The 15625-nt window shown below is 36.8% G+C and overlaps 1 protein-coding gene across 17 annotated transcripts in view; it reads left to right on the top strand.

Annotated features, from left to right (window-relative positions):
• TBL1XR1 (TBL1X/Y related 1) overlaps window positions 1-15625 on the top strand; it is a 180876-nt gene that overhangs the window by 76150 nt on the left and 89101 nt on the right. For 15 of the 17 annotated variants that reach the window (XR_015133744.1, XR_015133768.1, XR_015133749.1 and 12 more), the window contains one exon: window positions 15020-15094. The exons of 1 other annotated variant lie outside the window; for it this stretch is intronic. Coding sequence is in view for 3 of the 16 variants with exons in the window: in XM_086319013.1 (XP_086175139.1) it covers window positions 15020-15094 (75 nt within the window). In the remaining 13 variants the exon portion in view is untranslated. Of the gene's footprint in view, window positions 1-15019; window positions 15095-15299; window positions 15599-15625 lie in introns of those variants that run through there. One more of the 17 variants, XM_086319019.1, reaches the window with a different exon arrangement.

Raw genomic sequence — 15625 nt, 5'->3', positions numbered from 1 at the left:
TAGCGTGCCCCCCCGCTTAAGCAGTTGTGTGTTGTAAAGAAATGGCTTGGCGTGGGATTATTAGATGCATGTGGGAAGGAGTAGGGAGTTTGGTGTGGCTGGAAGAGAGCAAGGACATAAAATATTCAAATTATTTTGAGAGGGGAAAGCAAGAAATAAAAATGATATGTATCAGATAGTGATATGGTTTCATAGTGGCACAGATAAACCTAGAAGATTTGAAAATGCACAGACAGCTTCATTATAGTAAACACATAAGGCACATCTGTATTCTTTTGGATTTTATTTCTTCCAGTGTTAGAATGCCAGTAGAGCGAATTAGTCTACCTTCATGTCTATCCTTCCAGGATTTTGGGGTTAGAAACTGATGATGAAAGGAGTCCCTGCCTGTTGTAAGCCTTCCAGTTTCTTTGATAAGTCTGTCCAGTTTATGTCTGTAGCACAATGAAGGGGAAAAAATAGCAAATCTTAGACCTTTCTCAGTGATTCACTTTCAGCTGTTGATAATTCTTTTTATGTAGTTCTCCTTTGTGTTACCAGTTCCTCTGATCTGGTCTGCAGTGATCAACAGGATCAAAATCAAACCATAGGTCCTAAAAAGCCAAACCTGGAAATGCCTTTTAAGAGCAGCCTTTATATTTTAAAATTTGCATCTTTATTTGTAACAGAGTGGTACTGTATTGAAATAGTTTTCAATGGTTTACTACGGTGTTACAGTTCACTAGTGTGTTTGGGTAATACAGTATTTCAGAGCAAAGTGTGGTTGTTTAATAAGTGGCCATAGTTCTAATTTTTTACCTTTGAAACAAAAATTATACTTCCAGGATCCTTAATTTCACATATGGTTTGCATTAGACTAACATTTGTCTTCGTTCTTCATGAAATTGATTTTGTGAATGAGTGAATCACATGTCAGTGATGTTATTGTCATAGTTTTTGGTACCTGTGCAGGTGAAGTTTTTAATCACTAGCACTCCTTTGTGAGAAGGGTATATTTGATCGTATTTGTTATGCTTTGTTCTAGGGCATTTTTCAAGCTATGTATTGTCTGTTGAAAGGAGATAGGCATATCAAACAAGTATCCACAATGGTGGTAGAACTTCGGTGGGTGATCTAAAGTTTAGCTGGAGGATATACCTCATCCTAAGTCATGAGGATGTGGGAGGTTTGGGGAACTGAAAACACGTTTGTGAAATAACACCCTAGAGATAGAAAGTAATAGTGTTTGATGATTGAATAAGCTATAGGAGATGAGGGAGCAGAAGGAGCCATATTTCTTGCTTGAGTGACTGGAGGATAGAGCCATACTAGAGAATATGAGAAGAGGAACAAGTTTGGGGTGGGAGATGAATGATGTTTATATAGTGGCTCAGACTGTAAGGAGTCCACCTGTTGTAATGCAGGAAACCCAGGTTAGATCTCTGCGTTGGGAAGATCCCCCGGAGAAGGGAATGGCTATCCACTGCAGTACTCTTACCTGGAGAATTCCATGGACGGAGGAGCCTGACAGGCTACAGTCCCTTGGGTTACATAGAGTCGGACACGACTGAAGAGCTAACACTTTCACTTCTTTTTTGTAGTTAAGTTTGCAATGCTTTGGGGACATCTAGGAGAGAATGATGTCCAGTTGGCTTTAAGTAACTGAAAGTACTATTTTAAACAAATATAAAAAAAAAAATAGGAAAGAAGTTGCTTTCTTTTTTTATCCCATTGTCCCCAGTGAAAGGAATTCCATCAGAGTCATTGCCTCAGTGGAAAATGGCTGCTGCTTCAGGGGCATCCTGTTAAATAATACAGCAGAAGGAAATGCTGCATCTGTTGTTTGTTTTCAGGAGAGCGGTGCTTCCCTAGCCTCCTCCCTTGCCTTGATGGCTGCCCTCCCCAACCCCTGTTTTTTTTACATGGCATTTGAAGAACTAGTTAGTTGTACAGAATACTCTAGGTCAAAAGTATTTGGAAAATTGGGTAGGTGTGGCTGGCAAAAAAGTTGTATTTATTCGTGAGTGTACTTATACTGTCTCCTGGTGGGGGTACCATATTGTATTGATTCCATCCTACCTATGGCAGTAAGAGTATGGATATAGATTTCTTCCCCTTAAGTAAAGTGATACTCTCATTACAAATTCTTTGTTATGTTGGAATAAGAAAACTCTTTGGAAGCAAAGGCTTTGAAAAAGGACTTGAGAGATCTAGAGAGGAAGTTGATAAGAGACCCAGCACCTGATGTTCCTTATTCTTCCTCTTATTAGTGTTGTTCTTGGTCTAATAATTCCTTTGAGCCCCAGTTAGCTTGTTTCTTAAACAGAGATAGTAATACCTACTGTACAAGCTTGTTTTGAGATTTAAATGATACTGAGTACGCAAGCAATGCAGAATTTAGTATTTATTTTGTTACTTCTAGTAAATACTGAACCTCTGGACCTCAAGTTTGTGAACTACATTGCTTTGCTTTAACCTTCATATCCTCAAAACAAGCATTCTGTGCTATTAATAAGATATTTTTTAATTTAAAATTTTAAATTAAAAAATAAATTGGGAGGCTGCATCTCGTGGGCAGCTTATGGAATCTTAGTTCCCTGTCTGGGCCCATGGCAGTGAAAGTGCTGAGTCGTAACCACTGGACTGCCAGGGAATTCCCTAGATATTTTTTTAGCTTGTTAGTTAGTTTTAATATCTGTGTTGCCTTTATTTCTTAGAACTCAGAAGGTATTTCCTTCTTTCCTTTGAGAGTCTGTATTTCAGTGAGCCTAGTTTATTTTTTTTAAGACTCAAGACAATTTCACAGTTCAACCCAGTCATTACTTGTATAGAAGGTGAATTAGTCCCATAGAAGTTTAAGTTACAGGCCCAAGACCATTGATATCCTAGAGGCAGAGTAGGGATAAGGACCCAAGTGTGTTGTGAGGAAAAGGTTCACCAAACCTTTCTCTTTCTGTGGATAAATGACCTTGGTTTAATTTTCAGCTCTGTTTCATGTGGCACATAAAGGCAGAATGTCAACGGTATTACCAGTGTGGGGTCTGGCAAAATGGTCCCTGATTTGTGAGTTGCATCTGGAGTGGGAGTGACTACCTGGTAGGGGAAAGTGGTACATTCTTCTGACTGAGTATGCCCCTTGATGGGTTGGGTCCCCTGGAAGCTATACCCATGAGACCCTTAAAATAAGAGGATGTTGGTTCCAGCTTAAGGTTTCCAAGCCAGGGTGGCTTCCACAGCCTCCTGTGAGTCTTGTACCCTTGTACCTGAGCAGTCATGTGGTGGTGGTTAGGAGGAAGTGCAAAGACAGCAGCTCCTGGAGTGCATGTTCTGCTGACACATCTGGCCTGCTGCTACCCTGATGGGCTTTCCGGTCCTGTAGCCTTTGAGTGAACAGGTTACAGCTGTGGTCTGCTTAGGTCTTATGATTTCCTCTTGTCTGAATCATCAGGGTAGTTCTTTTCATCTGATTGGTTAGCCTTGACTTGAGATCAAAAGGCCGTAGAACAATCACACACAACAGATTTTCATCCTCTTTGGTTTTCCTCAAAATATTCTTTAAACAATTTCTGGCTTATTTCCCGTCTTCTGAGGAAGAGGTGAGATTTTGTTGCCATAGTCTGACCTCCACAAATCTTGCCACGACTACCACCCCCATCCTTGAGATCTAGAATTATGTTTTAGAAATGACAGTAGGTACAAGTTATAGAGATAACTCTGATTTTTTCCAGGATTTTATAGCTGAGTTTATTGTTGCACTAATAAAGAATATGGAACACGGTGGGAGGAAGGCTAACAAGACCAGAGACCCTTAGTCATTTCAGTACATGTTGGTCTATATCCATAGTTGTGTTTAGTTCTTTTTAACTAAAATATTTTAAGGTGATGAGGGGTAGTTAAGTGTGTGTAGTGCTAGGCACAATATAAGCATTTGGTGGATATTAAAAGATTGAGTCTATTATCTAAACTGTAGTAGGATTTAAGTGATCAGGCATTCCATTTCAGTGGCCTTTTTTCGTTTTTTAGTATCTGGCGTCTTGAGAAAGTTTGAAGTTCTTTGATATTAACTTTGTAAGAATGCTTGTATGAAAAACAGTTTGAATGAACAGACTCTGGGCAACAATTATGACGTTTCTCTTTTGCATTTGATGACTTCTGTGATGGCTTTCATAATATTATATGTAATGCTAAGTATTTATGTAAACCTGTCATTTGTGACACCTAGTATCTATCCTAGGAATTAGAGCTTCATAATACATAGTAAATGTAGGTAAGAACAGATATTTCAGACAGAGAAAAAAATTAGAGTAATTGAAACATGAAAGTCACTTATAGTTTGTGGATATGAGGTTCTCTTTCTAACACTAAGCTGACAACATCAAGATAAGATGCATCTTCATATGTGATTTTCCGAATACAGAGTAGCTTCCTGAGTACCTCACCGGCTCTCAATTGAAATACAAGCCGGTTCTGGCCGGCCTACTTCTGCTGCATTGTGGACGTCAGCGCCTCCCTTCCCTGTGAAAAGTCCTGATTTTTCTTACCCTACTTGCATTTTTTTCAGTTTTCTTTAAAAAAAAATTTTTTTGTTGTTGTTTGCTTGCTTTTTAATTTATTTTATTTGCTTTTTATTTGCTGCACCACGGCATGCAAGATCTTAGTTCCCCAACTGAGGATTGGACGTGTTCCCCCTGAAGTGGGAGGGCAGATTTCTAACCCTTGGACCACCAAGGAATTCCCTTTTTCATTTTTTGTAGCATTTATCACCTTTTACATAACACTTGATTTTAAATTCTGCTGGAATTTGAACTTTGTGAGGGCAGGGATTTTTGTTTACTGACGTACGTTAGTGAGTTTTGTTCCGCTATTGGTCAAAGGCTAACTTTTAACATAAACAATATGTAGTAGAGAGATTAATAAAACTTTTCTTCCCCTTCTTTCTCCCGCCCCCTCTTCATTTTTTCACAGTTCTGTTGTCTATTGCAGGATACATCTCATCTTAACAACCAATTAAAAGCAAGCAAACAAACAAACAAAAAAACCCCAGAAAGCAAACTACCATTTAACTTGGGTTCAGGGATGAACATGGACTTTAAATTGCACTGCATCCTGGTCTCCTGAAGGAGCATCAGGCTTTCATCTTAATTTGCATTTTCTTGGGTGATTAATGTTTCACTGATGGAGAGAGTACATTTATTGCCTTCAGATCCTTTGCTGTTGATGGAGGTTTTAGTTGCTTTGATATTAGAGAAGTGGGAGAAGATAAGAAAATTGATACTTGTTTTAAATATTATTCTGTTTGTGGATAGTTTTATGAACTTGTTTTTCAAAAGATAATTGCAGTTTACTTTTTTCCCCCCAGATTTATATGTGAATTATGATTTAAAATTGTTAGAAAATGTGAAAACATCCTTTGCAGTAACTGTTTAATTCACATTATAGAAGTGATTTTTGGTGTTCAGTTGTCACTAACCATGTTAGAAAACTAAAATACAATATCATTTTCTCTTAATTAAAAATATGCAAAATAACTCTCATTTCTTCTCACCCACTACTTGGTGAACATGAGCTAGTATTGGTGAAACTTATGATCAAGATGTTTTCTTGATCCATTGGCTCTGGCCAAGAGAGTTCATTTCCAGGACCATTTTGCTATTTCTATGCCTTCATTGTTCCTTCTTGTTTGACTTTTTTTTTTTTTTTAATACTTCCCATTGCTATTTTTATAATCTCATGGTAAGTCATAAAAGTCAACAGTTTTTTTTTTTTTTTTTAACTTAGAACCTAAGTTTTTAATCTTTGAATACGAGACTGTTCTTGCTCAGCATTCAAATGATATTTTGATGAATTTGTGGGGGAGAAAGTGGTGTCCCTCTCCTATTCCTCTGCCATCTTAGGACTGCCCCTCTAGACTGTTCTTAACTGTAAATACTAACTATTCTTTTGAACTCTATAAGCAGTTTACAAGTAGCTGATATTTATTAGTATTATTTCTGTGTGAAACATAAACATCTTTAAGGGTTTAATAGGATTAATTGTTTTTAAATCATAGTGTTACTTTTTTCCCTTATAGTAACCCAAGCTCTGTGTTCATACTTGGTGTAAAGCTATCCATCTCTGCAGAGTGTAGCCTTATAGAATAACCCCATTCTGCAGATGAGGACACTGAAGATTTGCTCATGATTGTTTGGGTATGATGTGAAAGACTTGTGTTTTTAAGGAACAAGAGTAGAAATCTTGTGTTCTTTCCTTTCTGCCTCCACTGCCTTTTAGGTCTGAAGATGTCAGAGAAATACTGGAGTTTTAGTACTCTTCCTTTCTAATTGAACTTAATTACTATGTATAGTTGCATATAAGATAGGTTTGAATGCCTTGGAAAATTTCCTTCCTATAGAATGGTTACATAATTTTAGTGGAGAATACTTGAATAATTTATTTTTGCTTGGTCTGTTACTTTTTTGATTACAAAGTGTTTTAAAAATTTTGTTTAACCTACAAGTGTTATGCTCTGTCCTCAATTGGTAGAGGTTTGGCTGGTGTTGGGCATTATTACTTCAGGGCCCCAAAGTGTTGCCTGTAGCCTTTTTTTGTTGTTGTATATTTTGAGTAAAGTTTTAGTGTAAACAAATACAGTCATTCATTTCTGTATTGTCTGTGGCAGCCTTGCACTGTAGTAGGAGTTGAGTGGTTGTGATAGAGACTACGTGGCCTGCAAAACCAAAAATACTTACTTTCTGGCCATAGTGTCAGCCTCTATACCATTGCATGACAACAATTGCAAAGTCAAATGGAGCCCTGTATTCTTGTAGTCTCCACTGGTGCTCTATTGTAATTTGGGTGGTGGGTAGGGAGAGGAGAAATATTTTGTATTGAACTAAATATATTGAATTACAAAAGAAAGGTGGTCTTCTTTCTTTTCATGATCCTTCCATTGAGAGTGAAATGAGTATGGAAGAGTATGTCTTTGTGTCCCTCTTCCTATGTCTGTGTGTCCAGAGTGGAATAGGCAGATACACAGTGTGTTTGCTGGTTTAAATGTTTTAAGTTTGGTGAAGTTGAAAGCAGTTTGGCAAACCAACATCAGATGAGAATTAGGCATTTTTTGGAATTATGAATATGTAATTTATAATATTCAAGAGTTGGACACAACTTAGCGACTGACTAAACCACCACCAATTTATAATATACTGAGAATGAATTTTGTTAAAAAGACAGGACAACCTTGAATTCTTAAAGAGGTGTATTTGTGACTGCCATTCTGATAGAAACATGGTAGTTGAATGAGCAATCTGTTTTAGCTTACTGAAGACAAAACATTTGTTGGTCCTGTCTAGATTGTACCAATTTTAAAAATACAAAGTCAAGCAATGAGTTCTGAAGCTTTTCCGTATGTGAGGAAATATTCTTAAGACACAAGAGTAACTCTTCTGAATCTTAGTGACAGAAATGTAGTATTTTAAATTTCTGAACCTAATATCTAATTACATGTAAATATATTTTTTCTTTTTGTGTCTAGAGTACTTCAGAATGACAATTTTCATTTTAGTAATTATCTGCTGGTATGTTCTTAATTTTTTAAAATGTTAAGCATTTTCCTTTCTATTACAAACTGGAAGTTAAAGACTTAGTTTTGGAGTGTGATTGAGAGGCTCTGCTTCACTGAATATTCATTATCACTCTGTGTGGTCACATTGGTCAAGGTAAATGTCATGTTCATGTGAACTTTCGTCCACGATTACTGTCTTTTGTGTGTGCATATATATAAAGCTCTTGTATCAGCTCACAGAAGACAAAGCTGGACTCTACAGCCTATAGCACACAGCACAGCAGAGTATGAATGGACAGTTGGTGTCTTGCACAGAAGTTCACAGCCAAGGGTAAAGTGGGTGCTGACATTCAGGCCACACTCAGCCAAGCCATTTCCCTGATATCGGGACTGTCGTCTTCTCAGAGGAAAGGCCTCCTTTTTACTTACATGTATTCTTTTAAATGATCTGAATTCTGTGCCAGGCACTCTTTAGCAGTTTGTAAATATTACGGTACTCAACTCTCATTACAGTTTATATTACAGGTGATGAGGACACTGAGGCACTGAGAGGTTAAGTACCTTGTCTTGGGTTGTCTGGCTGTAGTTTCAGAGCTGTGTGTTTCCATAGTTTAGGCTCTTCACCCTCGGTACTGTAATATGGCTTCTCTTTTTATCTCATTTGTCCTTCTGGAGTCTAATTTGTGCAAAGATGCCGCAGAGGTTATTGGTGGTCCTGATAGCATACTTGAAGGCTGAGTTGGAAGGAATTTAGCAGGACACGCTTAAAACACCTTATCATATTCCACTATAGTAATTTCCACGTCGAGTGATAATCCAGATTTTGTTTAAAAGGTATGAATGTACCTCTTTAAAGCAGTAATTCCTGTTTTGTGGTCTGTGTCTTTTTTCTCTCTGAGATGTCCTCATTATTATTGTCCTTGCTTTTCTAATTCATTTTTGGGGAGAAGAATTGAGTTTATCATTCATCTTTTGTTTCTTTTGTTAATCTTAAAATCAAATTAATAAAACTTCTACTCAATATGGTATGTTTCCCACTTTTGTTCTTAAAATGAGAGAAGGACTCATTTTGCAGTGCTAATATTATTGAAAGATGTGATCCCTCTGTGCCTGCCCCCTCCCCGCATAGATGAATAATTTGTCTAGTAAAGTTCCCCATCCTGCCCTTTCCTGCCACATAGTCCAGTGGTCCTCAGCGCCCATTGGAATCACCTGTAGGAGCTTTTAAATTCAACAGATGTGCAGATTCTATCCTAGACCAATTAAATCCAAGTGAAGGACCTTCTGTGTCCCAAGTTAGAATCTGAAAAGGTATTTTTGTGGACAGAGTTAATCCAAGACTCAACATCCCTGGCAGAGCTATTTCATTTCTGCTGGGAATGGATTGTTCAGCAGAATGATTTTTGTGTTGTCTAGCCTAATTACCTATTCAGATTCTTTGGCATCTTGAATCAAATATTCACCCCTTGGGAAGAGTAAGAAATCTAATAAGATCTAGGAATTATGTCAGTTTTTCTGACTCGTTCCGTGTCACACATCTGCTTGTGTGGTTTTAGGCAAATAGGGAAAGTTTAATTTTTTTTCAGTGTCATTATTTCTTAGATCCTTACGCTATTTTATTGTTTCCATTTACCTTTTACTTGTTTCTTCCCCTTAAACTATTTTTAAAAAAATGATTTAGCTGCTATCAGCTTTTTTAAAGAAAACAATGTCAAATCTGTCATATTTCTAAGGCAGCTTAAGTTACAGATGCACCATTAATCTAGTGACTTTTTTTTTTTTAGGAAAATAAATTAGCTAACAGTTACATAATGTTGATGTACTCAGTTTTTAAAAAAGTAATGGGCAACAATACATTTTTGTATCACCTCTCTAGCATCAGAGCTTAAATTTGATTCTGAGCCTTTTCTCATATTCAGATTCTCTACTTTGAAAGTTAGTGGCCTGAAAGCTTTTGATGAGTGGATGTTAGTGCCTAAAAATAAACTTTACTTTTAATAACACTCGGAACTGCCCAAACCAAACTTTAATTTAAAAATCTCTGTGGCTTAGTATGAATCTATTGTTTTTATTGTCTTTAAATGGATTGCTTACTTCCTGACAGGCATATTTTGGGGCCCTTGAGTCTTTTTGTTTTCTGCCCATAGTGGGTTTTTTTTTTTTTTTTTTTAAATATAAATGTAATACAGAATTGAACCACATGTGATACTGCCAGTGAAACTAACCTAACTGAAGTTAATAGTTGAATGGCTAGACACCAGTGCATGTTTATATTTTGCTTTGCGTTTGTGTTCCTGCATATTTCTTATTTTTAGAAAATTTGGGATCATAATAAAATTCATTTCCCCTAAATCACTTAAATAACAAAGTGAAGTGGAAATCAGAGGCAGTGATGGGTACGTTGTGTTTGGCCTAACTGCTCTGCCTGTGGGCCTGATCTCAGGGTCAGTTTTCTTAAGATAATCCTCTATCACAGCTCCTTCCCCCTTTTCAGTAACTTCCTCTTCTGGCTGCCCAGCTTACATCTGTGTGTGGTTCCCTGAGAAATGAGAATAGGGTGAGGAGACTGAGGGACATAATGCTTTGCTTTGATGAATGTATAGTTATTTGAGATTGCCATGTTGAAGAAGGCAGCTAACAAAGTCATTTTGTGTGAAATGGATCAGTGTAATTGAGAAGATTAAGTTGAAACTCTTTGATTTACAAATATATTCCTTTCTTAAAAGTTCTAGTTGGAGGTAATCACCATTATTTATTGTGCTTTCAGTCTTGTGCTAAGCAGTTTAATTTGAACTTTATCTGTGACTTCTCTGTTGTCCAGAAGTTCATTTAACAAAAATCTTTCTAAGAAGATTGATTATGGTAGGATTGATAAAATTTTCTCTTAATTCTTGAGATAATTTCCCTGCAGTTCTCCAAATTTAAAAAATTCATTTGTAACTTTTATTTCTTAAAGATACCAGTTACTCATTCTTGCTTTTGTTACTAGTTACTGGTTTCTAGATTAGATTATGTCACTGCTATGAATTATAAGCAAAAAAAAATTTTTTTTTACTTTTTTTAGGGAGAAGTTTCATAATCCATTAGCTTTTAAAAGAGATTTATAAATCAAAGAAATTTGCCTCGAGAGATTGCAGGGTATTATGTTTGAAAATCAGTCAAAATACACTGTTATGCTGTTTTTTTATAGGATTTTTCATCTTAAAAAAAGCCTGATTATGTATGTCTGCTGAATTAGCAGTGTCTGTTTCTATACTGAAAGCTCATTCTAAGATTAATACTTCATTTATTTTAGGTAAAATGTTCTGAAATTTATAGATTCTAAAAGCACAGCTTTTTGTTTATAGATGAAATTAAAGCCTGCAAACATTTATTTTATCACAAGAAGTGAAGCACATGGGTTTAGTTTATGTAGTACACTAAGTAGTTCATAGAGTCACAGATTTTATGATGTGGCTTATCATAGTTTTTTTATTTTAATGGCAAAAGATCAACCTTTATTGGCTTTCTTGGAAGTGATACTAAAATTATTGGTATAGCCAGGCTCTCCTAAGTATTAAAAACAAAGCAAAACTACCTGTTGAATTCTTCCTTGCTATTGTGATTTGTGTTGTAATTCAGTTCTACTGTGTTTTATTGTCAAATATGTTTGTACCTATTCCTGCACATAATAGATACTATGTAACTTTATCATCATGTGTATCCCACAAACTGTATGCTCAAGGCATTGTTCTTAGCTCTGTGGTGGGATAGCAAGATGAGCAGATCAGTCCCTGGCCTGGGGAAGCCTGATAGGGGAGGCATGGGGAGAGCATGAGGCAATTCAGAGTTGTGGTAAGGGAGACACGCACTTCTCTCAAGTAGTAAGTGAGTAATCAAGGGAGGAAGCTGATTTGGGCTGAAACTTGAAAGAAGAGATGGGCTAGGTTTGTGGGCAAAACCACAGTAGAAGGACATTTCTGCCAAAGTAATGGGCAGTGTCATGGCAGCCAAAGAGTACTGAGAGCAGGGAGGGTGATCTGCTGCAGCAAGAGTAGAGGAGGTTGAGCAAGTGAGATTATAAAGGCAGGTGTTTAGGATACATAATGGTTTTGGGTTTTTTGGCCAGTTGAATTGCTTTAGTACAGGTGGTTTTAATATATATTTATATTATATTTTATATATTTATATATATATATATATATATATATATATATATTTTATATTTTTATAAATATATTTTATAAATATATATATAAATATATATATATATATATATAAATATATATTTATAAATATATATTATATATTTATATATATTATATTTTAATATATATTTATCCTATTAAGTCACCTTTGTTGTTGTTGTTCAGTTCCTCAGTCATGTCCAACTCTTTTTTCAGCCGCATGGACTGCAGCACACTAGGCTTCCCTGTCTGTCACTGTCTCCTGGAGTTTGCTCAAACTCATGTCTGTTGAGTCGATGATGGCATTTAACCATCTCATCCTCTGTCATCCCCTTCTCCTCCTGCCTTCAATCTTTCCCAGCATCGGGTTCTTTTCCAGTGAGGTGGCTCTTGACAGCAGATGGCCAAAGTTTTGGAGCTTCAGGTTCGAGCATCAGTCCTTGCAATGAATATTCAGTGTTGATTTCCCTCAGGATTGACTGGGTTTATCTCCAAGGGACTCTGAAGAGTCTTGGTCAGCACCACAATTTGAAAGCATCAGTGAAAAGATGCTTGCTGCTCAGAAGGAAAGCTATGACAAACCTAGACACCGTATTAAAAAGCAGAGACATCACTTTGCCGACAAAGGTCCATCTAGCCAAACTATGTAGTCATGTACAGATGTGAGAGTTGGACCATAAAGAAGACTGAACACTGGAGAACTGATGCTTTCAAAATGAATTGACCAGGAAAATATTAATGCAGAAACCAAAATATAGCCCTATGTATAATTTTTAAAAGTTTCTGGAAATTCCCTGGTGGTCCAGTGGTTAGGACTCTGTGGCTTCCCCTGCAAGGGGCATAGGTTGGACCCCTGGTTGTTAATACACCATTTTCCGTAGATTTATTTACCCTTCAACTCCTAGAATCAGATATTTAACCCCTTCAGTATTAAATCACTCTTGTGGGCTTTTCCCATGAGGAGCTGTCACCTGATAAAAGCTAAATGAATGAATGAAGAAAAGAAGGGAAGAGAAAATATATTTAGAGAAAACTGAGATTAGAGACCTCTGTGAGAGTGATGACAGGACTCACAACAAAAAAATTAAGAGGAGAGAACCAGGGAGGGGGAAGTAAAGACTAGCAACAGGAATAATCTGATTTAGTATTTCCCAAAGGTACATGTGTGTAAGTTTGTGTGTGTTGGGTGTGTACACATCCTAGTAGTGAAAGCTCTCCATTGAAGTACAGTGTTTAGTTACTCCATATATGCTCATTTTAGATTTTAAAAATTAAATGTTTTTAATATTTGATACTGCGGTTCAACTTGGCTGTGGTATCAGAGAGTCATGTATAACGTATGGTCCATAATGGTGTTCAAAGGGTTGGAGTTCTGCAGAGCGACAGTGGCACGCCCATTCACTCATTCTATTTCTGAAAATTGCCATGTATTGGGGCTTATTACTATAAGTTTACTAGTATTTGATTATGTAGATTTGTGGATTATATTATTCAGTTTTAACCAAACCCCATAAAATAGACTAATAATGTGAAGATTCCTACAAAGAAACAGAATATCAGAAACATGAACAAGAATAGGAAACAAGAAAATGGTAGGGCAGGTACTTAAACAGTTAGAATAAGCTTTCCACCTTCCCTGATCTAATCATTTTAGAAGGTGGATGAAAAAATTAGAGATTCTCAAGAAACGCATTTGACATACAGTGTGATTTCACTGTTGGTACTGATGAACCTTACTGTTAAGGATCTAGAATGTTGTATGAAGTTCAGTAGCATATATTAGTTATTTATAAATAACTAGAATGGAGAAGGCGATGGCACCCCACTCCAGTACTCTTGCCTGGAAAATCCCATGGACGGAGGAGCCTGGTAGGCTGCAGTCCACGGGGTCACGAAGAGTCGGACACGACTGAGTGACTTCACTTTCACTTTTCACTTTCATGCATTGGAGAAGGAAATGGCAACCCACTCCAGTGTTCTTGCCTGGAGAATCCCAGGGATGGGGGAGCCTGGTTGGCTGCCGTCTATGGGGTCACACACAGTCGGACACGACTGAAGTGACTTAGCAGCGGCAGCAGAATGAATGTATGCCAGTCTACATAGGTTAGAGCTCAAAAATTCACGAAAACTTGTATGGTAAAATAATTGATGTCCATAATAAATGACACTGAGGTAGACAGAACCTAGCAGTAATCTAGTTTTTGTTTGGATTCAATCATGATGTCTATAGAACATTTTCCCCAATAGGTGTTAGTAAAGATCTACTGAGTAGCTCAGTGTTTTGTGCCAGAAAGCCTTGAGGCTCACTTACCTGTCTTGAAGCACAAGAAGCCGGTGAAATATCATATGTTGATATAACCGTTTATAATTTCACTTATAAATGTGTGGTGTGTTTAATAAATATTATTTTAATTCCTAGATATTCTTACAGCTCAGCTACGTGAAAAATTGTATAATAGCACTGAAGTTATTTAGTGTGGCCTTGGTAATCAGCAGAATGAGGGTTTCAGTCAATTGAAGATAAAATCAGAGAGGAGCACATTTCAAGGGATTGCATTTTTTCTGCATATATTTGGTGTATTTGCCAGGTTATCTTTTTAGTGTTACTGGCTTAACACTTTTTGGTGTATGAAGAAAATCTCTTGCATGCCTTCGTGTGGCATCAGCTTGTACTCTTATAGAAAGGTGCACTCTGCTTGCCCATGGTGGGAGCTGCACTGGTCAGTGTCTCACCCGAAAGCTGCCACTCTGAAAGGGTGTGTGAAAAACCACTGTGTACTTGCAGACAATGGACTTGAAAAATAATGTGCTGTGCCCCAGCAATTGAGAAGACTGGGTAAACTCTGTAGAATAGAAAGTCTGAAGAGATTTCCAGTTTAGTACATTTTGATTGAAATTGCTTCAAAACCAGTGATGTTTTCTCTTAGTCATTAAACAGAATATGTAACATATAAGTTTATAGTGTTTTTCATGGCTCTTGCTGGTAGATTAGGAACCTGCCATACTGGGCCCAGTAGTGGTGATATTTGCGTGAGTTGAGTTGAATGGCGGTGAGTGCCTCCTTTATGCAAATTCATCTCTTGAGCCTCATTTTGTTCATTGTGTCAACTTTTTAGAAATGTTGTAATGATTCAGTGCCTGCTGTGTACTACATGCTCAAAAGTTGCTGCTGTTTATGACAACAGTTGCTTAGGGAGAGAAACATACTCTCTGGTGGGGGCCTTAAAGATATAGAGATAGTATTTCCTTCCTGTAAAATTTGGAATGAGAAATCTTTTCAGCAGAATGTGTTTTAGGATGCACTGAATATTTTACTTTCCTTTTTCCTCAGCTTCAGCAACAGCAACTTGTGATTGGCGGTACCAGATACTCAGTTGTACATCCCCACATCAATGCACTGCCAATGGTAAGAATTTCTCCTTTTTCTTCTGTCAGAGATTGTCTTAATTGCTCTTTTTATTATTGTCTTATTTTTAAGAACCTGTTAAAAATTTTTAAGTTTTCCACAGTTTGACAAAATTCATTTGTTCCCAAACTGAAGAACTGTTTTTTAAAATATGTAATTTAAGGTACTTAGAAAATAATGTTTGATTATTTATTTGTTTTCTAAGGCAGAACACTTGATTTGAAGATTTCCATTGTCTTTGCTGAGGTTATCAGAATGAAGAGTACTAAACTCAAGTTACAGTGGCAGTAATACCTCTTGTGTTTTTGTCCATCATCTTACTGAAATTGTCATATCACATTTCTCATAATATTTATAGTTAATGGGCAGTTAAATGGCTAAAATTCTACCTGTCTTTAGTAAGTGGATAATTATTAGGAGAAGCATTCTTACTTATTTAACAAGATTGTTTAGAATCTTTTCTCTGTGGAATGAAAATCTGTCCACTGTGTGATACAGCAAAAGACCACTAGACTGTGGGAACTGGGATTC

This window comes from Bos grunniens, chromosome 1 (genome assembly GCF_055505025.1).
Source record: "Bos grunniens cultivar Pamir isolate PY7600 chromosome 1, Bosgru_T2T1.0, whole genome shotgun sequence".
NCBI classification, from domain to species: Eukaryota; Metazoa; Chordata; class Mammalia; order Artiodactyla; family Bovidae; genus Bos; species Bos grunniens.
Note: the sequence above shows the minus strand (reverse complement) of the source record. Positions and strands in the feature narration are given on the sequence as shown.